Source organism: Ranitomeya imitator, chromosome 1 (assembly GCF_032444005.1).
Source record: "Ranitomeya imitator isolate aRanImi1 chromosome 1, aRanImi1.pri, whole genome shotgun sequence".
NCBI lineage: Eukaryota > Metazoa > Chordata > Amphibia > Anura > Dendrobatidae > Ranitomeya > Ranitomeya imitator.
The window spans coordinates 901,404,624-901,428,388 of NC_091282.1; the positions used below are offsets into that span (position 1 = coordinate 901,404,624).

General features: G+C 43.2%; 1 protein-coding gene across 8 annotated transcripts in view; it reads right to left on the minus strand.

Annotated features, from left to right (window-relative positions):
- Positions 1-217: 217 nt before the first annotated feature.
- MAPK10 (mitogen-activated protein kinase 10) overlaps positions 218-23,765 on the minus strand; it is a 351,274-nt gene continuing 327,726 nt past the window's right edge. For 5 of the 8 annotated variants that reach the window (XM_069743349.1, XM_069743340.1, XM_069743352.1 and 2 more), the window contains one exon: positions 218-1,963. In XM_069743349.1, the coding sequence (XP_069599450.1) occupies positions 1,821-1,963 (143 nt within the window). In that variant the 3' untranslated portion in view covers positions 218-1,820. Of the gene's footprint in view, positions 1,969-23,765 lie in introns of all 8 variants that reach the window. The other 3 variants (XM_069743351.1, XM_069743360.1, XM_069743355.1) reach the window with 2 other exon arrangements.

Consider the following 23,765-nt stretch of genomic DNA (forward strand, 5'->3'; position numbering starts at 1 on the left):
TGTCCATGTGATTTATTTTCACAGTATATTCTCAGAAATAATGTTAGTAGCTAGCACCATTTGTGGAGACCTAGCCATATTGGTTAGATATAGCAAAATATTAGGTTGACTGCCATTTTTTAAAACCAAAAATGAAGCTCGAAATCTGCGTGACTTCACCCGCCATCAAATAATAATATTTTACACCAAATTACCATGTCCAGTCGGGATTCTCAAGACAGGGGTTTTGAGTGATTAAAGTTTATTTTGCAGATGTATATACTCAGTCCACAAAATGCCAACATCTAATAAAACATGTTCAGTCAATAAACAAGAAAAGACTCCCGAAGTGTTATTCTCCTGAGGATTAAAACATACAACATAGCAATGATACATTTCATCCCTGATACATGAAGTATACTACGAGAAAGAGCGGTCCTCGTGTATGACTACTAATGCAGACACAACGTGGGGGAGGTGCCTGTGGCAACCAATCAGAGCATTGCTTTCACTTTCTTAACGGTAACCAATGGAATCTGATTGGCTATTATGTGCCACGCCTCCTCCCTTTGGTCCGAACTAGTGTTCATCGAGTCCCGCCATGCTTTGAGATCATGACCATTTCCTACTGTTTGTCACCTTGTTGCCAATCAGCACCATTCTCACCATTTCTTTCAAAATGCACTTTACTTTAAAAAAAAAAAAATGGTTATCCCAAAAAAGGGGCCTAAGCCTATGAAAAAGCGTCATAAAACCATAAGCCACTGAAAAATTAAATGTGTATGCTGCCTTTTCTATGTATCCTCAAACCTAAGCAAGAATCATCTCCTCATGGCGTTCGTCACTTTCACAAAGGGGTTACCGCAAAAGCCAATTTTATTTCTACTCTTGTCCTTTAGAAAGGAAAAAAAAAAACAACCTAAAATATACAGTTGTATACAAGTTTACTTTGTCTCAGCTGCTGGTTAAATTCAGCACATCTGGTCGAAAATAAAAAATATTGTGCATGTAAAAAAATAAATAGCTATTCGAAACCGTGAAGAAGTGTTTGGAGAGTTCGTGTCGCTGCATGATCCGTATGATTTTCACCGCTTTGTCATGCTCCGTTCGGCTTAGAGATGCTTTTCTGGTCTTAGAATACAAAGTTTCCATTTTTATCACAATTTGACAAATGTATGAACTTAACAGCTTACGTACAGTACTAGCGTTATGTTACAGCGGTAATTCATGTAGCTAACACAAAACAGGCCCTTTAATACTATATATACTGATCTATGTAATAACTACTGTACAGTTGTGTTTTCTTCCTTTTTTTTATATTATACATATATGCTTGCATGTATACAGTACATCTGATGTACAAGTGTGAGATTATCTACATCCATCTACCTGGAGAGATGGAAGGGTTGGCCAACAGATTCCGATGAGAAAACTACGTACAGTACACGCATACGTTCACACGGACACGCACACGCTTCAATGGTTACTGCACATTTTCGTCATGTCGTAATGAGAAAAGATAACAGGATCTTGCTGGTTTTTGCAGCCATTAATTTTACAATGTATGTAAAGAGAATTTTTTTTTTTAAATAACCCTTTTTTTTCTTGCAGTAAGCATAACCAGAAGACCAAAGCGGAGCAACTATAATTTAAATATACATTTGAGCTTAGCTGCATGACATAACTCTGTAGGAGAAGCAGGCTAGAAGGGAAATAATTGTACTCTCTACTTCCTTTCTTTCCTTTTTTTTTCTTTTTGCAATTATATAGGTATATTGATTTTTTTTCATCCAATCACATCATCGTCTGAAGAAAGTGGGGTTTCTCAGGCAGGCGGCTAGTCACCTGCAACAACCGAGGGCTCCGGCGGAAGCTTCCAGGCTGCTGTCTGTATCGGATGCCAGTGTTTGGTCAGTGGACATGGAGGATATATCATTGACAGATGAGGACGGAGGGAGGCTCTCGCTGCTGTTCACTGCTGCACCTGTGCTAAGAAAATGAACAAAGCAAACAAAGCAATATAACCTTAGTGAATCCGTCAAAGTAAAAAGGGTTGTCCCGGATTGGAAATCATGACTGCTTTCTTGTAGAAAGAGCGCCATATCTGCTCATGGGTTGGGTCTACTATTGTAGCTTCACTGTAATGAAGTGAATGGGACTAAGGCTGGGGTCACACTTGCAATGCGAGAAACTGGCGCGAGTCTCTCAACACCCGGCACTGCCGGCGGCACTCGGGACCGGAACGTTCAGCTACATAGAAATACATGCAGCCGCACACTTCAGTCCCGAGTGCCGGTGGCAGTGTCGGGTATTGAGGTGCAGTTGCAAGTGTGACACCGGCCTAAGCAAAAATACCACATACAACCTAAAGACAAATTTTGGGCAGAAAGCACTCATGTTTTTCAAATCCTAAACACTCCTTTTTATAAAATTAGACAATAATTCATATATTTTATACAATACATAGGCTGCATAAACAAAAGAGAAATGAGTGTGATGGTGTTTGCCTCCATGTTGGCCTTTTGCTACTCTACGACTAAGTTGGTCATTGTCTTGGTTTATTTAGTAGTAGTATATTATAGACAACCGACTTCACATTAGTGGAGATATCTCGGTACCTGGGCTACACTTCAGAAAATGAATGAAGAATCCTCAATGGTATAAAATTAAGGTTTTTATCCACACCAATGTGTTTCAGCACCAGACTAGAGCCTTATGGCGCCATTCTGGCACAGAAAGGTGGTGAAATGAATAAAACATTAATTATGTACCATCGAGGATTATTCATTCCAGAAGCGCAGCCCAGGTACTGAGATTTCTCCACTAAAATGATTTGATATCTGAAGAGTTTCTTCTCTAGCCAACTGTGGATTCTAACTCTGTTAGGCTGGGATCACACATGCGAGAAATATGGCAGGGTCTCACATGTTAATACCCGGCATTGCCGCCATCACTCAGGAGCGGAGTGCGGCCACATAGCAATACATGGAGCTGCACACTCCGCTCCTGAGTGACGGCGGCAATGCCGGGTATTAACATCCGAGACTCGGCCGTATTTCTCGCATGTGTGATCTCGGCCTTATAGGTGTTGTGTCCCTACACAATGCCCCCGGGCGAGCACTACTATCACTCTCACTGACTTCTCTTGTGCTATTGCCCTATTGTGCGCTTCTGTCCCAACCTCAGCATTTAGCCAAATGACTCTTTAAGTTCAGTTCAATTCAAAAAGATAGTCAAACATGGCAGATATTTCGCTTGATTTGTAAAAATAATGTTAATATGTCTTCCAGATATAGTACTAGTACTAGTTCAGTGGAAACAATTATTTCAGACAACAGGTGGCAGCATCAGATAGCAAAGTATTCTAAGCGCTATGTCCTGTCCTCGTCTTGTCACTAAAGGCTGCGGGAACGGAAGGAGAGTGGGAAAGGGATCTCAGCCTTCTGGTTTGAAGAGCTCAGGACAAGAGGAGGATCAGGCTACAGTTCTCTCTTGTTCTGTTCTGTGTCCTCCTCCTGCTGAACATTGACTTCTATACCAGGCTATGGCTGCTGTCCTGAGATGAAAGAGCTGTGAAGGCCCCAGCGGTTCCAGGAGACTGAGAGCAGCATGAGAAATTCAGCCTTAGATAAGAGTATAAGAGCATTTGATCAATGTATGATATTGTTTATTGACACTTTGTGGTTTTGCATGAAGTGTTCATGCCATAGTTAAGTTTGTGTATGTGGCATGTACATTGTGATATATAAAGCGGTATTAGGTAATTTTCAACCAAACATTTTCCTCTAGGTTTAGAAAGCTCCTACAGTAGATGCTAAAAGTGTCACTAGCCTTCTATTGCCAGGCAGAAGCCAAAAGTGGGGCATCCTGGCTTCTGTCTGCCCTATAGGTATACACTAGTATAACCCCCAGGCAAAAGATATAACACAACATCCAATAGGTGACAGACACTGTTGTTTGGCATCTGTCACTATTGGCTAACAGGACACAATACCAAGAGATTTAAAGGGATTATGTCACCACTATTTCACACCCCAAACTATGTATATGCACATATAACTCTTTCAAAGACAAGTCTAACATTACCAAGACAGTCGGTCTCAGCACCTTCCCACAGCGACCGACATCGCACGCACTAGCCCGACTGCTTGCAGCTATTTCATTAACAACTACCAATCAGTTCTGATGAAGGTCTGAATATAAGACCGAAAACGTTTAACAACTTTTATGATTGCCTAAATAATAGAAGCTCTATTCACTGCAAATCTACTTGAGTGCCAAGTTTTTCCTTTATTATGCACGGGCTGGATACCCGACTTGAGAACCTCTTCTCATACTAGGAGTGCCGTATACTACTTTCAACAAACATTAAAATAAATAGCCCCCATTATACAAGATATGTCAGACAAATGAGACTAAAATCTAGGATGATATTTGAGAACTAAACTAAATTCAACAAATAATGTACCGGTAGGTAAAGAAATACAAAACGGAGATACAGTAACTACTGTATACAGAGAGTATAGCATATAGAAACAGCAACACACAAAAACTCTACCAACCCTAATATGTCCTACCTAAAATTGCTTACCTAGCTGAGGATTGCTCATGTCACATCATTTTTAGTAACAAAACTGTCTCCAGTATCTTGTTAGTGATGCAATGTGCGTCAATGAGGGTATGTGCCCACGATCTGGAATAGCAGTGTTTTCGATGCAGCTCACCTGCGCTGTGTCCAAAACGCTGCGTTCTACAATACAAGCATAGCGGATGGGATTTATGGATATCACATGCCCACTGTGCTTCTATTTGACGCCTCTTAAACTCACCTGCGGAGCGAGTTTACAAGCTGCAGAAAATCAATGTAGTCTCCGCAACAAAAATTTCCACAATGAAATGTATTGGATGCAATAAATCCGCACGGGTCAATGAGCACATGCAGATTTAACTGCATGATTCAAAGCAGCGAAAATATGCTGCATCCAAAGCACTGCTATTTCCTGATCGTGAGCACGTACCCTGACATGTTATTTTTACTCAAAACGGAGCCACAATCATCTCCAAAAATCGCTTTGTATAGTTATATAGTACCCTCTCTTTCAGGCATAGGGTTGGCGCTTCATGTTCTTTCAGTCACGAGCTTGCCGACATTACAAGAATCCGCTCTAAAATCCTGCGCTTGCGCAGTGTCGAGCGGCTCCCCCCACGTGGGCAGAATTACTACGGCCATTTTTTGGCCCAAGTTTGGGTAGAAAATTTGGGTGAATCCTCTTTAAAGCGTTGAATAACAAAGCAATCTATAACAACATGCTAGGTAACATGAAAGCAGTTATTTCCCTGTGTGATGCTCCCTTCTATTCCATATTATGTCCTCTTGTCTGCATCTGTCAGCCATATGACAATACTTATAATCAGAGTCTAGTCTTCTAACAGCTATAACTGCCTTGGTCATAGACATAAGACATAGACAAAACTTTCATAGGGGCATGGGAGGGATCAGGAGAGGAAGGTTCCACCCATGCGCACCACTGGATTTACATGTAAAGAGCAAATTGTGTGAGGCCTTAGATTTGATCTAACAAGGAGGCCACATCTCAAGCCACACACGGCTTTAATTTTTTTGAGCTTACAAAATATAATATTGTGATGCACTTCTCATAATAATTACAATACTTCCTTATATCTTGATTACAAAAATAAATTCCTCATTTTGTGCTTATTGTGGTGAAACATAAATTCAGTATTATTTTCATTTTGACTTGGCATTCAACCACTGGTGAGGTTCAGACTGTTAGGCTGGAGTCACAGTGGCGTATAAAAAAATTGGTCCAATGTTGATCTAGAAAAGTAGGACGAGTGTCATGCAAGTGTCATTGCAGCATCATGGCCGACACCCCTGCATGGTGTTCCCTTCTCCTTCCATGCAGGAACGCCAATTACTCATCGCCTTGGCCCTCCGGCGTGGTCCTGACATACTTCCTGTCCTTTACTGTGAACGCCGCATTGTGGAACGCCTAGTGCGCACGCTCCCCTGCTTTTAAAGGGGCAGCAAAAACATGGTGAATGCCCCCTGCTAACAGCTGAGGGGCATTTGTTAATGTGTCCACCTGTAAGATGTGTCCCAAGTGCCTGAGCAACCCCTACAGTTATGGTTATGTAGCTTGGTGTGTGCAACTGTATCAGTCTGTTATAAACATTCCCATATCCTGTATTACCGTTAGCCTAGTACAGTTTGTCTGTATTCCTGTAACCACTTAGGCGGCATCCTAATCCCGAAACCGCATCTGCGGTATCCATACCCCGTGGCTGCTTCGGCGATACCAGAACTGCTATCCGAGACCAGTGTGTCTGTGCCTGTTCCTAGTGGCCGTCCTGTCTGAACAGTCTGAACCCGTCCCTAGTGGCTGTCCTGTCTGTACAGTCTGAACTTCCCAGTGGACGTCCTGCCCTGTCTAGGAATCTGGATTAACAGCTGAGACCCTTGGGGTCAACTGCAACTGCCGAACGCCTCCCTGGAGTGGCACCTGGCAGCTATCTGCCGCACAAACCTGCCCTCATCACTAAAGGCTCCAGTGAACATCAAGATCAGCTGCTTAGTTATGCCCCTCCAGGGTAGGTCCGGTCTGTGGCACAGTGTGTCCACGAACTACGTGTACCACCTTAAAGCAAAATAGTAATGTGAGTGTCATCGGAATACAATGCAATTTTTCTCAACTAGCATCCGTATGACATGCGTATGCATATGCAATGCATTTTAAATATAATCTTTTACATACTGTAATTCCATATGTAATTTAAAGCTAGTTCTCAAACTAATAGAGCAATCTTACATATATAGATAGATATAACAGATAAATAGAATAGATACATACCATAGATAGATAGATAGATAGATAGATAGACAGATAGAAAGAAAGACGTTCATGAGAGACATAATAAGTGCTGTGCATGTGTAGTTTATTGTACATGTATTTAGCTAATAAATAAATAAATGAAAAAAATGGCGTCCCCCTATTTTTAATATCCAGCCAAGGGAAAGCAGACAGCTGAGAGATGGTCTTATTATGCTTAGAAGGGCCCAACAACTATGGAACTTCCCAGCCTATTAATATCAGTACACAGCTGTCTGCTTAGCCTTTACTGGTTATAAAAAGGGGACACCCTAAAAATAAATGTTATGAGGTCCCCCTATTTTTAATAACGAGCAAAGGCTAAGCAGACATTTGCGAGTTAATATTAATAGGCTGGGAAGGACCATGGATATTGGCCCCTTCTCAGTCTAATAAGACCACACCTCAGCCGTCCAAGAAATGGTGCATACGTTAGATGCGCTAATACTGGTGCGCAGCCTCTGCTCTTCCCAATTTTCCAGATGCGCATTCAATTGGGATAATGGGTTTGTTGGGTTGATGTCCACAATTGTCGCTGACATCAAAGCCCTGGGGTTGATAATGAAGACGCATCTGCCAGAAACCCCCATTAGTAACCCTGTAGTCAAACAAAATAAATACACACATAGGAAAGTCCTTAATTTGTAAAATTCACTTGCAAACAATTTCCCTCTCTTCCCCATTTATTAGGAAAAAAAAATCCACACCGGTTCGCCGTAATACAAAAAAAACACACACATAGGAAATAGCTTAATTTGTAAGATTCACTTGCAAAAGATTTCCCTCTCTTGACCATTAATTAGGAAAAAAAAATTCACACTGGTTCGCCGTAATACAAAAATGGAGGTATCACGATGATCTCTTTGTCCAGTGTATGGAGCCCCATTCAGAGAACGGAGCTCCATAGACTGGAACAGCAGCTAATGCTGGTTCTCAATCTGCACTCCTCGATAACTTGACTGCGGTAACGAACGGTGACATCAGTAATGTTACCGAATTTCACAGCATAATGCATAACACACTGCGGGGCTGGGATTCCCAAGCTGGGTTGCCGCACTGGCCGCACAGGCGCAGTCTGCAAGACTGCATGTGAGGTCAGACGGCCAGAGCTCACTGCGCCTGCACCAGCCAGTACTAAACAGCGCAGGCGCCAGATTTCATGGGAAAACAGCGCGGAGGGGGCGGCGCCCGGCGCCCCAGAAGATTTGAGTGACTGAAGTGTGGCGTTTCCAGCAGGGGGGTTAAGACCTGCCTCCCTGTCTAAAGAAAGGTATTTTGGCGAAATTATAAAACGTTTTATTTTGGCAATAACTGCACCAAAAACTAAAAGCATTACTGCTGCACAAGGTGGCTCTTTTAGTTTATAACGGCTGGAGGGGGTGACAGAGGCCCTTTAAGAACGCCAAAATGAGGAGACTTTTAGGCCGCAATGCTCCTCTGGGGAATATGGAAATTGTCTCTTCAGAGAGGAAGAGAACTAGAACTGTAGTGCAACAATCAGCTTAGAAATACAATATAGCTGTAAGTAAGAAAATCTCTCTGTATTGAATAAATGGCCAAGTGTTGTATTCATAGAGGACTGGCATTATATGACTTAAAATATAATACATAATGACTGCAGGGATGAAAGTCACGATTTTTGCAGGCACGTATAGCTGAATGTGGAGCCATTGTCCTCTGTGGTATAGGATTCTAGAAATTAGAAGGAAAGATCAGTGGTACTAATTATTTGTGGGCTAAGAAGAACAACTCTTAAAGGAGCGCTCACACATACGCCTCTAAAATGTCATTATGGAATTATGAAAGCATGTTTTAATTGGCTGAGTGGATGGATTAGTATGCATGCACACCTCTGGGAGAGAACTCACTGAGCACAATAGCTGAGGCACGCAGAGCACCAGATAAATAAGACACAGCATGCAATAATTCCTCCAGTCAAACAGAAATGTACTGTGCAAAATAATTGGGAGCTGTCGATGGAGACAAACTATGCAAGTTAAATGAGAAGGAGACACTTCTGAGACAGAACCTGAAATGCCCTGGAATTGCAGAGAAAAATACTAAAGACTAAGAAGCGAGTGCACGAGTCCTTCACATGTTCTAATGTAATGACTCGCAATAGAGCGCTGCCATTAGCTTTAATCCCGCTGCATCGGGAGAAGTCACAACTTATCACAAACTGCATCGCCCTCTACATAAAAGCTGGGGACTCAAGGGTGTATAGTTATGTAGTTGCTAGAAAAAAAGGGACCAAATAGCGATAAATTAAAATGTCCTTGGTAACAGTTCAGTGGTTCCTCACTTATTAGAAAAACTAGCATCTTGTAGCTTGTGGATGACAAGGACATTTCTCTTTTTCCCAAACTTTAGCAGCTCCATGGGGGAAGCTGGCACCATTTCCATTGCTAATACAGCGACTGACAATGTGCTCTGTGCCAGTCTGAATACAAATAAGGTGCTTCACAAATGCCTCAAGTCAGTCATTTTCTTCCAGAAGTTAGTGTTACTTACTTCTGTAAGGCTGCTTTCACACATCAGTTTTTTGCTGTCAGGCTCAATCTGGCGAATTTTTGAAAAAACGGATAAGTCACAAATTGTGAAAAACAGATGCAACGCATCCAGTTTTTTTTTGCCGGATCCGACTAGCTGATCCGGAGAGAGAGAGACATGCATGCCAGAATGGAAAACACATGCTCAATTTAAATAAACAAAATCTGTCGCTGGGTTCCATCATTTGACTCATCCGGCGCCATAGGCTTCCATTCTAGGAAATGCCAGATGGCGCTGGATCCGTCACTGTCCGTATTTTCAACGGACACAAAAAATGTGCGTTGTCTCCGGCCGCTGGACCGTCAATTTTCGATGGATCTGGCCAACGACGGACGAAACGTGAGGCCATCCGTCACTAATACAAGTCTATGAGAAAAAAACAGATCCGGTGGCATCATTCGACGGATCCATTTTTTTTCAAAATTCGCCATATTGAACTTGACGGCAAAAAACTGATGTGTGAAAGCAGCCTAAGGCCCTCTTCACACATTCGTATAAAACCACTATCGGAAAAAACAGTACCAGTGTCATCAGTGCATCATCAGTATGTCATCAGTGTGCCATCAATGTGTCATCAATGTGCCATCAAAGTGTCATCAATGTGTCATCAGTGTGCCATCAGTGTGTCATCAGTGCATCATCAGTATGTCATCAGTGTGCCATCAATGTGTCATCAATGTGCCATCAAAGTGTCATCAATGTGTCATCAGTGTGCCATCAGTGTGTCATCAGTGTGTCATCAGTATGTCATCAGTGTGCCATTAGTGTGTCATCAGTGTGCCATCAATGTGTCATCAGTGCGTCATCAGTGTGCCATCAGTGTGCCATCAGTGCGTCATCAATGTGTCATCAGTAAGTCACACTGATGACACACTGATGGCACACTGATGGCACACTGATGACGCACTGATGGCATACTGATGAACCTAGAATATAAGACATATTTTCAGTGGTTTCACACTTTTTTGTTAAGTATATAATTCCACATGTGTTAATTCATAGTTTTGATGCCTTCAGTGTGAATTTACAATTTTCATAGTCATGAAAATACAGAAAAATCTTTAAATGAGAAGGTGTGTCCAAACTTTTGGTCTGTATTGTATGTTCAGTAAATTCACTAAATACTTGGTAGGGGCTCAGTGTGTTATTGCTTCTGGCAAGCGCGCCAGAAATCTAGCCCATCGGTGACCCCGTCACATGATCGCGGGTCACCGATGGGTTGGCATGACAACCAGAGGTGTCCAGCAGACTTCTAGGGTTGTCATAGCCGGATTGCTATGAGTAAGCATTTCTGCTACATACAGGCGATCTGATCATCGCATATATCAAGCAGAGCCGATCGGACAACTGCAGCTTCTAGTCTCAAAAGTACAACTTGTCTCGCAAAAAACAAGCCCTCACATGGCTACAGTGACAAAAAAAAAGTTATGTCTCTGGGAAGAAAGGGAGCAAAAACCAGAAATGCAAAAATGAAAAAGGGCTCCGTCACAAAGGGTTTAAAAAGTCTGTTTCAGTAGGCTCCACAATCATGGAGAAGACTGCTGACTTGACAGATGTCCAGAAGGCAGTCATTGACACACTCCACAAGGAGGATAAGCCACAAAAGGTAACTGCTAAAGAAGCTGGCTGTTCACAGAGTGCTGTATCCAAGCATTTTAATGGAAAGGTGAGTGGAAGGAAAAAGTGTGGTAGAAAAAGGTGTGCAAGCAACCGGAATAACCACAGATTTGAAAGGAATGTTAAGGATAGGTCATTCAAAAATTTGGGGAGATTCACAAGGAGTGGACTGCTGTTGGAGTCATTGGTTCAAGAGCCACCACACACAAAGGTATCCATGACATGGGCTAGAAGTGTCACATTGCTTGTGTCAAGCCCCTTATGATCAATAGACAACACCAGAAGCGTCTAACCTGGGCCAAGGAGAAAAAAAAACTGGACTGTTGCTCAGTGGTCCAAGGTGTTGTTTTCAGATGAAAGTAAATTTTGCGCTTCATTTCAAATCAAGGTCCCAGAGTCTGGAGAAAGAGTGGAGAGGCACACAGTCCAAGCTGCTTGAGATCTAGTGTGAAGTTTCCACAATCAGTGATGGTTTAGGGAGCCATGTCATCTGCTGGTGTAGGTCCTACTGTATTTTATCAAGACAAAAGTCAGCGCAGCTGTCTACCAGAAAATGTTAGAGCATTTCATGCTTCACTCTGCCGACAAGATTTTTGGAGATGGAAATGTCATTCTCCAGCAGGACTTAGCACCTGTCCACACTGCCAAAAGTACCAATTCTTGGTTTAAAAACAACAGTATTACTGTGCTTGATTGGCCAGCAAACTCGCCTGACCTTAACCCCATAGAGAATCTATGGGGTATTGTAAAGAGGAAGATGAGCGACACCAGACCCAACAATGCAGACGAGCTGAAGGCTGCTATCAAAGCAACCTGGGCTTCCATAACACCTCCACGCCACGTCACATTGATGCAGTAATTGATGCAAAAGGAGCCCCTCCCAAGTATTGAGTGAATTTACTGAACGAACAGTACAGACCAAAAGTCTGACTATGAAAATTGTAAATTCACACTGAAGGCATCAAAACTATGAATTAACACAAGTGGAATTATATACTTAACAAAAAAGTGTGAAACAACTGAAAATATGTCTTATATTCTAGGTTTTTCAAAGTAGCCACCTTTTGCTTTGATGACTGCTTTGCACACTCTTGGTATTCTCTTGATGAGCTTCAAGAGGTGTGCTGACCAACAGCCTATGTGATATATACTATGGCTCCGTTTCATCATTTTGCATTTTTTTTAAGTCACCTTCCTTTTTTGTCTTGTTGTATTAATTGCCAGTTTTTGTACCAAAGTAAAAAAGGTCTTTTTTTCTGTCTTGATCTGTGTTGATGACTTGCTACTGCAAAAAGGTTACATGTTTTGCAAAATGAAGCAAAACGTGAGCCAAAATAATTGGTATGTGCCAAAATAAACCAGAGTGAAACGAGTGAAATAACGCCAAATTTTGCAACTTTTTAAAAAACACCAATTGAAAAATCAGGTGAAAATGCCTGAGATAGCTAAACTGCACCAACAAAGTAGAAAACAAAAAAACAAGTGAGCACTTACAAAATTGACTTCAAAAAGATACATATTGCATAATGAAACAAACACAAACATAAAAAAAAGGCACAGGACAAACAAATCTAGACAAAAAACAGGCGCAAAGGTCATGATGAACCAGGGCCAAAATCTATATTTATTATGCATAACATATATAATAAATAATTCCCGTCAATAATGGTCATAAAATGCTTAAAATCATTATAGGCAATTCTAAACCAAGTGAGGACTGACTACATGGCGAAACGAAGGTTGTGATTATCTGAGACTGAACCACCTTAGGAAGATGTCAAAAATGCCATCACTTTGAACTGTTCATGCAGCGCTATGTTTCCGATAATAATGATGGACCCATCAGAGCCCATCACATATAAAAGGGGTTCATCGGGGGCTGTAGTGTAGATAGTGTGACTAATCTGTCACAGTGTTGTGGTTTCTGTTGATGCCAAAAAATTACAACACAGATGTTAGCAGAGCCTTGGAAAGGAGCATAATATTACAGCCCATCATGTCAGAGCAGAGAAATTCTCACGTAGTGTAGTTCCCTGCTGTCAGATTTAATAAAGCGGTATAATAGTGGCCCTAAGGCCGGAGTCACACATGCGAGAAACACGTCCGTGTCTCGCATGTGAAAACCAAGCTCTGGCGCCGGCAATTCGGAGCGGAGCGTGCGGTCGCATAGCAACACATGGAGCCGCTCTGGGAGTGTCGGCGCCAGTGTTTGGTTTTCACATGCGAGACACGGACGTGTTTCTCGCATGTGTGACTCCGGCCTAACACAGTTAATTTACAGACTGTCACAGCTATGGTAAAGTCTCTAGCATTGAGGAATGATATCACATGCATATTTTATTGCAATGGCAGATGTGGACAACGACCATAAGAATAAAAAGGTCATTGTGAGTACTGAGATGAAAACACAAGATAGAAGCCGTGCATAGCATACCAGGTGCCATCTGCTGGAAAACTTGTTTCAAAGGGGTATTCCCATTTGGCTTATCCACAGGGCCATGAATATATAGAATACTAGATTGTGGCCCGATTCTAACGCATCGGGTATTCTAGAATATGCATGTCCCCGTAGTATATGGACAATGATGATTCCAGAATTCACGGCAGACTGTGCCCGTCACTGATTGGTCGAGGCAACCTTTATGACATCATCGTCGCCATGGCAACCATTATGATATCTACGTCGATACTGTGCCCGTCGCTGAATCAGAAACGTGAGATGTCTACGTCCTTTATGACATCATCGTCGCTGTGCCTGTTGCTGATTGGTCGAGGCCTGGCGGCCTCGACCAATCAGACGCGGGATTTCTACGTCCTTTATGACATCATCGTCGCTGTGCCCGCTGCTGATTGGTCGAGGCCTGGCGTCCTCGACCAATCAGAGACGCGGGATTTCTATGTCGATGCTGTGCCGGTCTCTGATTGGTCGAGGCCTGGCGGCCTCGACCAATCAGAGAGCCGGGATTTCCAGGACAGACAGACAGACAGACAGACGGAAAAACCCTTAGGCAATTATATATATAGATATAGAAGAAGCGAGTCCCACCAAAGGGAACTGTATCTAGCTCAAGCACAAGGCCCTATTGTTGCGCTATTGTTAGTGGAGTGGTGGAATTCCCATGAAATTTATTGGAAATCCAACCACCTCTCCAATGATAGCAGAGTGCAAGGGGCCCTGTTATTAAGATAGGTGGGACCCACATCTGCTGTACATTTATGACATATTCTGTCTAAGGTGGGAATACCCCTTTAAGGTTTAGTACTAAATCTGCCTATGGAATCTATATTATAAAGACTTGTGATGGATTTTCTTGCTTGATGTGTTATGTTTTCAGCATCCTATATATAATAAATACATATTTCCATTGGACTTGCCTTTCATTTACGGCAAAGCATGTTTTTAGCATCTTCCATGGAACTACTTAATAATGACTTTCCTAATAGAAAATGTGATAGATGGCTTATGTCCAGGAAATGAACAAGCGGTTTCTCAGCAGCGCTCCGACATAAATTAGGATATATAACTGCTCTAAAACCATTCCAGATGGATTATTCACATTGGTCTGACATTTATGCAGCAAATGTCCTCTAAAAACAAGAACCTTGGGTATAAATAAAAATCTCTCGCACATCATCCCAAATATCATTTTTAACAAATAGAAGCAAAATATAAATCAATTACAAACATTGTTATATCCAAGTATCAAGTTCAGATGTACATATTACAGTTTAAAGATATAACATCTGGCACTTGGCCTTGGGTGTAACCTCACGTCATTGTGAATTTACAGCATGTGAATAAAGCTCCTGCTCCTCCAATCTAGCTGGTCTGGGCCTCAGCTGTATCTTAGGCCTCCTTCGCACGTTGTGGTGGTCCATGTCCCATCCGTATGTGTGTATGTGACATCCGTGTGTCCGTTTGCTGTCCATGTGTTCATGTTTCACATCAGTGTGGCATACATGTACAGTCTGTGCAACATGTAGCGGCGCCTGGGAAAAGCACTACAGTTAGGGCTGATCCAAGGGGCCAGCTGCTGAAGGCAGCTCTCATAATTGTCGCTTGGTCTCCCCAAGATCAGCGCGACCAAGTTTCAAAGATGGGAGTGTATTTAACAGCAGCTGTGTCCTTCATGTGTAAAATAAAGAATTAAATAAAAGAAATGGCATGGGCTCCAGCAAAATTTTCATAACTAGCAGCGGGAAGTACTAGGCACTGCTCCTAATAGCCAGTTTCCTACTCCACACTGATGAGGGACAAATACCCCGAAACAGCTGTCTGTGGATGGATACCATGTTTTGGCATAGGTGGTTTTCCTTTTGGATCCTACCCTTCCCGTGGTTGTTCCTTCCCGGTGAAAGACCTGGCTATTTATTGCTTGCGTTGAGAAACACGTGATGGTGTCTCCGCGGCTTTTCTACATGCATTTGCATATTTCCCATAAGGGACCGGGGCAGTGTTCTGGATCACTGCGTTGAGAAACACGTGACGGTGTCTCCGCGGTGTTGAATGTTTTGATCTCTCCGAGGTCATTCATCCTTATGTTTATAGTCCTTTTACTAGGCACTGCTCCTAATAGCCAGTTTCCTACTCCACACTGATGAAGGGCAAATACACCGAAACAGCTGTCTGTGGATGGATACCATGTTTTGGCATAGGTGGTTTTCCTTTTGGATGCTACTATTTCCGTGCTTGTTCCTTCCCGGTGAAAGACCTGGCTATTTATTGCTTGCGTTGAGAAACACGTGATGGTGTCTCCGCGGCTTTTCTACATGCATTTGTATATTTCCAATAAGGGATGGGGGCAGTGTTCTGGATCACTGCGTTGAGAAATACGTGATGGTGTCTCCGCGGTGTTGGATGTTTTGATCTCTCCGAGATCATTCATCCTTATGTTTATAGTCCTTTTACTAGGCACTGCTCCTAATAGCCAGTTTCCTACTCCACACTGATGAGGGGCAAATACCCCGAAACAGCTGTCTGTGGATGGATACCATGTATTGGCATAGGTGGTTTTCCTTTTGGATGCTACCCTTCCCGTGGCTGTTCCTTCCCGGTGAAAGACCTGGATATTTATTGCTTTAGTTGAGAAACACGTGATGGTGTCTCCACGGCTTTTCTACATGCATTTCCATATTTCCCAAAAGGGATGGGGGCAGTGTTCTGGATCACTGCGTTGAGAAACACGTGATGGTGTCCCCGCGGTGTTGGATGTTTTGATCTCTCCGAGGTCATTCATCCTTATGTTTATAGCAGCGGGAAAGCCCACAGCTGGGGACTGATGTTATTAATCTGGGAAAAGGGGCAATATCCTATAAGGTTTCCAGGCTATTAATAACAGCTCACACCTGTTTGCTTAGCCTTTCGAGGTGAATTTACAGGGACCCCAGAAAACAAAAGATGTAAAGTTCCACTAAAAATTCAAACCAGCAAAGGCTAAACAGACAGCTCTGGGTTGATATTAATAGCCTGGGAAGGGGACAGAGACATTGCCACCCTCCCAGGCTACCAACATCAGCAGCCTTCAGCCACCCCAGAAATGGTGCATCCATAAGATGCGCCAAATATGGAGCTTAGCCTCACTCTTCCCACTTGCCCTGTAGCAGTGGCAAGTGGGATTGATGTGACCTTTGAATTGTCAGGAGACATCAAGCCCAGGGGTAGCTAGGCTTCTATAAGATGCTCATATTACTAATCCCATAGTAAGTATTGAGATAAACACACAGTAAAAATAAAATCCTTTATTTGAAATAAAAATGAGCACTATGTTTTATACATTTACTTAGAAATAAAAAACAAAGTTATACTCACCTTTACACTTAATCCATTCAAGCCCTTGTAAGGGTCCCAGTTCCAGGGACAGTTTGAGGCCCCTCTCCCTTACTTAAGACCATCACAGTGTTTTCACCAGCTCCAACATTTTGTATTTTGGTATGGATTCTGTCGCAGTCCTTGCAAAACAGTTGTAGGGTCTGACACTCAAACTGTCAGACCTGCAATCTAAGGTCTGACAGGCAGTCAGGCTGAACCTGAACCAAAGGTGGCCCTCACAGATAGGTTACTGGGGAGCAGGATAAATTTGTTGCTTTCCATGAAGCTTGCAAGCTTTATTTTAGGCTTCGACCACGTTCATCAGGGAATGAGGAACAATGGAATTCTTATTTTACTCCTTCAGGGAGATCCGCAATCCTAGGCATTTTCACTTCCGTCAGACTTCTCTGAATCTTCCTAAGGGTACCGTCACACACTGCCATTTCGATCGCTACGACGGTACGATTCGTGACGTTCCAGCGATATCATTACGATATCGCTGTGTCTGACACGCAGCAGCGATCAGGGATCCTGCTGAGAATCGTACGTCGTAGCAGATCGTTTAGAACTTTCTTTCGTCGCTGGATCTCCCGCTGGCATCGCTAGATCGGTGTGTGTGACACCGATCTAGCGATCTAGCGATGCGTTCGCTTGTAACCAGGGTAAACATCGGGTTACTAAGCGCAGGGCCGCGCTTAGTAACCCGATGTTTACCCTGGTTACAAGCGTAAAACTAAAAAAAAACAAACAGCACATACTTACATTCTGGTGTCCGTCAGGTCCCTTGCCGTCTGCTTCCCGCACTCAGTGACTGCCGGCCGTAAAGTGAAAGCAGAGCATAGCGGTGACGTGACCGCTGTGCTTTCACTTTCACTTTACGGCCGGCAGTCAGTGAGTGCGGGAAGCAGACGGCAAGGTACCTGACGGACACCAGAATGTAAGTATGTGCTGTTTGTTTTTTTTTTACGCTGGTAACATAGTAACATAGTTAGTAAGGCCGAAAAAAGACATTTGTCCATCCAGTTCAGCCTATATTCCATCATAATAAATTCCCAGATCTACGTCCTTCTACAGAACCTAATTGTATGATACAATATTGTTCTGCTCCAGGAAGACATCCAGGCCTCTCTTGAACCCCTCGACTGAGTTCGCCATCACCACCTCCTCAGGCAAGCAATTCCAGATTCTCACTGCCCTAACAGTAAAGAATCCTCTTCTATGTTGGTGGAAAAACCTTCTCTCCTCCAGACGCAAAGAATGCCCCCTTGTGCCCGTCACCTTCCTTGGTATAAACAGATCCTCAGCGAGATATTTGTATTGTCCCCTTATATACTTATACATGGTTATTAGATCGCCCCTCAGTCGTCTTTTTTCTAGACTAAATAATCCTAATTTCGCTAATCTATCTGGGTATTGTAGTTCTCCCATCCCCTTTATTAATTTTGTTGCCCTCCTTTGTACTCTCTCTAGTTCCATTATATCCTTCCTGAGCACCGGTGCCCAAAACTGGACACAGTACTCCATGTGCGGTCTAACTAGGGATTTGTACAAAGGCAGTATAATGCTCTCATCATGTGTATCCAGACCTCTTTTAATGCACCCCATGATCCTGTTTGCCTTGGCAGCTGCTGCCTGGCACTGGCTGCTCCAGGTAAGTTTATCATTAACTAGGATCCCCAAGTCCTTCTCCCTGTCAGATTTACCCAGTGGTTTCCCGTTCAGTGTGTAATGGTGACATTGATTCCTTCTTCCCATGTGTATAACCTTACATTTATCATTGTTAAACCTCATCTGCCACCTTTCAGCCCAAGTGTCCAACTTATCCAGATCCATCTGTAGCAGAATACTATCTTCTCTTGTATTAAATGCTTTACATAGTTTTGTATCATCTGCAAATATCGATATTTTACTGTGTAAACCTTCTACCAGATCATTAATGAATATGTTGAAGAGAACAGGTCCCAATACCGACCCCTGCGGTACCCCACTGGTCACAGCGACCCAGTTAGAGACTATACCATTTATAACCACCCTCTGCTTTCTATCACTAAGCCAGTTACTAACCCATTTACACACATTTTCCCCCAGACCAAGCATTCTCATTTTGTGTACCAACCTCTTGTGCGGCACGGTATCAAACGCTTTGGAAAAATCGAGATATACCACGTCCAATGACTCACCGTTGTCCAGCCTATAGCTTACCTCTTCATAAAAACTGATTAGATTGGTTTGACAGGAGCGATTTCTCATAAACCCATGCTGATATGGAGTTAAACAGTTATTCTCATTGAGATAATCCAGAATAACATCCCTCAGAAACCCTTCAAATATTTTACCAACAATAGAGGTTAGACTTACTGGCCTATAATTTCCAGGTTCACTTTTAGAGCCCTTTTTGAATATTGGCACCACATTTGCTATGCGCCAATCCTGCGGAACAGACCCTGTCGCTATAGAGTCCCTAAAAATAAGAAATAATGGTTTATCTATTACATTACTTAGTTCTCTTAGTACTCGTGGGTGTATGCCATCCGGACCCGGAGATTTATCTATTTTAATCTTATTTAGCCGGTTTCGCACCTCTTCTTGGGTTAGATTGGTGACCCTTAATATAGGGTTTTCATTGTTTCTTGGGATTTCACCTAGCATTTCATTTTCCACCGTGAATACCGTGGAGAAGAAGGTGTTTAATATGTTAGCTTTTTCCTCGTCATCTACAACCATTCTTTCCTCACTATTTTTTAAGGGGCCTACATTTTCAGTTTTTATTCTTTTACTATTGATATAGTTGAAGAACAGTTTGGGATTAGTTTTACTCTCCTTAGCAATGTGCTTCTCTGTTTCCTTTTTGGCAGCTTTAATTAGTTTTTTAGATAAAGTATTTTTCTCCCTATAGCGGTCCTGCGCTTAGTAACCCGATGTTTACCCTGGTTACCCGGGTACCTCGGCATCGTTGGTCGCTGGAGAGCTGTCTGTGTGACAGCTCCCCAGCGACCACACTACGATTTACCTACGATCACGGCCAGGTCATATCGCTGGTCGTGATCGTAGGTAAATCGTATAGTGGGACGGTACCCTAAGAGGCATATTAGACCTTCCTCTTCATTTATAACAGCAGGGTTCTTGTTTGTTAAGAAAGATGGGTGCCTGCATCCCTGTTTAGATTTTCGTAAGTTAAACCTTATTACTATCCAAGACCCGTATCCCCTCCCACTCACTCCTGACTTAACAAGATTGTTGGGGCAAAATTGTTCTCTAATTTGGACCTCAGGGGAGCCTATAATCTGATTAGGATCAATGAGAGGGATGAGTGGAAGACCGCCTTTAACACTCCGGAAGGGAATTACAAAAACATTGCCATGCCCTTTGGTTTGACTAATGCCCCTGCTGTTTTCCAACATTTTGTTAACAACATTTTTCCTTACCTTGTTGGTGGATTTGTACTAGTGTATCTAGACCAGTGGTCCCCAACCTTTCTGACCTTGAGAGCCACATTCAGCTTAGAGAGAGTGTCGCGAGCCACATCCAGCTCCCACTTCCTTCAAAGTAGTGTCAACCAAAGCCCCCATTACAGGTATAATGATAACCAAAGCTTTTCCACAGAAATCACTCCAGAGCAGTACACTGAGATCCAGGGGTATTCTCCCAACACACTGTCACATCCAGCTTTGAGCACCTCTTCTAACAGGTAGTACAAAACTCCAGCGTACCATACCTAAAACATCTCTAAACCCCTAAGACCAGTAAATGTGCATCCAGATCTGCAATTCTGTGCAGGGCTACTCACAAAATTCACCATTTTGAGATGTGTTCTTTATACCTGTTTGCTAGACCTGGACCTAATGCATCAAGTTGGCAGACAGTCGCGAGCCACAATTCATGGGGCAGCGAGCCACATGTGGCTCCCGAGCTACAGGTTGGGGAGCCCTGATCTAGACGATATATTAATGTACTCACCTGATCTCAAGTCATATCATGTACATGTCAGGCAGGTGTTATAGGTTCTGCAGGATAATAAACTGTACGCCAAATTAGGAAAATGTGCATTTGCCATACAAGAGGTTCAGTTCCTGGGTTTCCTAGTGTCTGCTGCTGGTTTCCGGATGGATCCTGATAAGGTCTGTGCAATTCTGGAATGGGATCTGCAGGAAAATCTGATTGTGTTGCAAAGCTTTTGGGGGTTTGTTAATTATTATCGAAAGTTTATTAAAAACTTCTTGCAGATTGTCAAACCCCTCACTGATATGACAAAATAGGTAGTGACTTCATGAGGTGATCCGACTGCGCCCGTCAGGTGTTCTCTTATTTGAAGAAATGCTTTTCCACTCTTCCTGTATTCATTAAACCCGATGTTTCCCAGCCATTTATTGGTAATAGAGAACTTTTGGCCATGAAGTTGGGTTTTGCGGAGTAGCGTCATTTGTTTGGAGGGGGTAATCCCTGTCACTGCCATTACTGATCATAAAAATCTGTTATAGCTCAAACCTGCAAAACGTCTTAATCCTAGACAAGTTAGGTCTCAATTTTTTACCAGGTTTAATTTTATTGCCACTTACTGTCCTGGAATTATGAACCTCAAAGCTCATTCTTTATCTCGGAACTTCCCCTGGGGCGGTAGTTCAGATGACTCAGTCCCAATTTTACAAGAAGAGATGGTCATCTCCGCCGTGTAATCTTAGCTGGAGGGAAAGGTATTGAAGACTCAGGGGGACGCTCCTGCTTGTCCTTCAGGGAAATTGTTTGTACCATTGCAGCTGCGCCTCAAAGTTTTAGGGACGCATTATAGCTCGGCTCTTACTCGTCATCCTGGTAAACAAGCAACCTTTGATCTCCTTTCTCGTTGTTTTTGGTGGCCAAGGTTGTATCACGATGTAATCGACTTTGTGCCCTCTTGCAATGTCTGTGCACGTTCAAAGACCCCACATACATGTTTGTCTGGGGCTTTTCTACCATTAATCATACCTGACCAGCCATGGACACACTTATCCATGGATTTTATTACGGACATTCCTTCCTCCTCTGTCTATAGCGACAGTAGATCCGTCACCCTTGCAGCCACCACCACCGGTTATTGTTGATGGTAATTTGGAGTTCCAGGTGGCAAGAATTGTGGATTCCCGTGTGGTTCATCACTCTTTACAATACTTGCTGCACTGGAAGGCATAAAGTTCTGAGGAGAGGATGTGGGTACCGGCATCAGTGGTTAATACCAGTAAACTAATTTGGTCCTTCCATGTGACCCATCTGGATAAACTCGATCCCCACAGTCTAGTAGTCCGGGTACTGTCATGAGGGTGTCATGTTCCTCTGGAAGACTTGGAGTTAGAAGGTTACCTCGGGTAATGAATCACAGTCCTCTTTAGAGACTGGGTGATTTATGTCCTATAATAAATGGATTTCCTTTCCTTCATGCTGAAAGGGTTAAGGTCTCTTTCCATGCTGACTGAGACCAAATAGCCTAGTTGTTCTCAGCTGCAACTGCTTATCACTTATTCCCTCTATACAGTGGGGAAAAAAAGTATTTAGTCAGCCACCAAGTTCTCTCACTTAAAAAGATGAGAGAGGCTTGTAATTGATATCATAGGTAGACCACAACTATGAAAGTCAAAATGAAAAAAGAAATGCAGAAAATCACCTTGTCTGATTGCAAATTATGGTGGAAAATAAGTATTTGGTTATTAACAAAAGTTCATGTCAATATTTTGTTATATATCCTTTGTCAGCAATGACAGAGGTCAAAGGTTTTCTGTAAGTCTTCACAGATTGGCACACACCGTTGGTGGTATGTTGGCCCTTTCCTCCATGAAGATCTCCTCTAGAGCAGAGATGTTTTGGGCCTGTCGCTGGGCAACACGTAATTTCAACTGCCTCCCAAATTTTTCTATGGGGTTGAGATCTGGAGACTGGCTACGTCCCTCCAGGACCTTTATACAGTTCTTACGAAGCCACTTCTTCGTTGCTCTGGCAGTAGCTTGGGATCATTATCATGCTGAAAGACCCATCCATGTTTCATCTTCAATGCCCTTGCTGATGGAAGGAGGTTTGCACTCAAAATCTCACGAGACATGGCCCCATTCATTCTTTCATGTACATGGAACAGTCATCCTGGTCCCTTTGCAGAGAAACAGCCCCAAAGCACGATGTTGCCACCCCATTCTTCACAGTAGGTATGGTGTTCTTTAGATGCAAATCAGCATTCTGTCTCCTCCAAACACAACGGGTTTTGTTTCTACCAAACAGTTCTACTTTGGTTTCATCAGCCCATAAGACATTCTCCCAATACTCTTCTGGATAATCCAAATGGTCTCTAGCAAACTTCAGACGGGGCCGGACATGTACTGACTTAAAGGGAACCTGTCACCCCGTTTTTTCAGATTGAGATAAAAATACTGTTAAATAGGGCCCGCGCTGTGCGTTACAATAGTGTATGTAGTGTACCCTGATTCCACACCTATGCTGCGAAATACATTACCAAAGTCGCCGTTTTCGCCTGTCAATCAGGCTGGTCAGGTCGGGTGGGCGTGGTGACATCGCTGTTTCTTCCCCAGCTTTCCGTTGGTGGCGTAGTGGTGTGCGCATGTCCAAGTGCCGAATCCACTTCGCGCAGGTGAAGAAAAAGCGCGCGATCTGCGCTATTACCCTTGTCATCGGTGGGGGCGGCCATCTTCCTGAGGCCGCGCGTGCGCAGATGGAGTGCTCTGCTGCACGGGGCTTCAGGAAAATGGCCACGGGATGCCGCGCGTGCTCAGATGGAGATCGCGGCGGCCATTTTCCCAAAGCCGAGTTTGGAATTCACCACGCCCACCCGACCTGACCAGCCTGATTGACAGGCGAAAACGGCGACTTTGGTAATGTATTTCGCAGCATAGGTGGGGAATCAGGGTACACTACATACACTATTGTAACGCATAGCGCAGGCC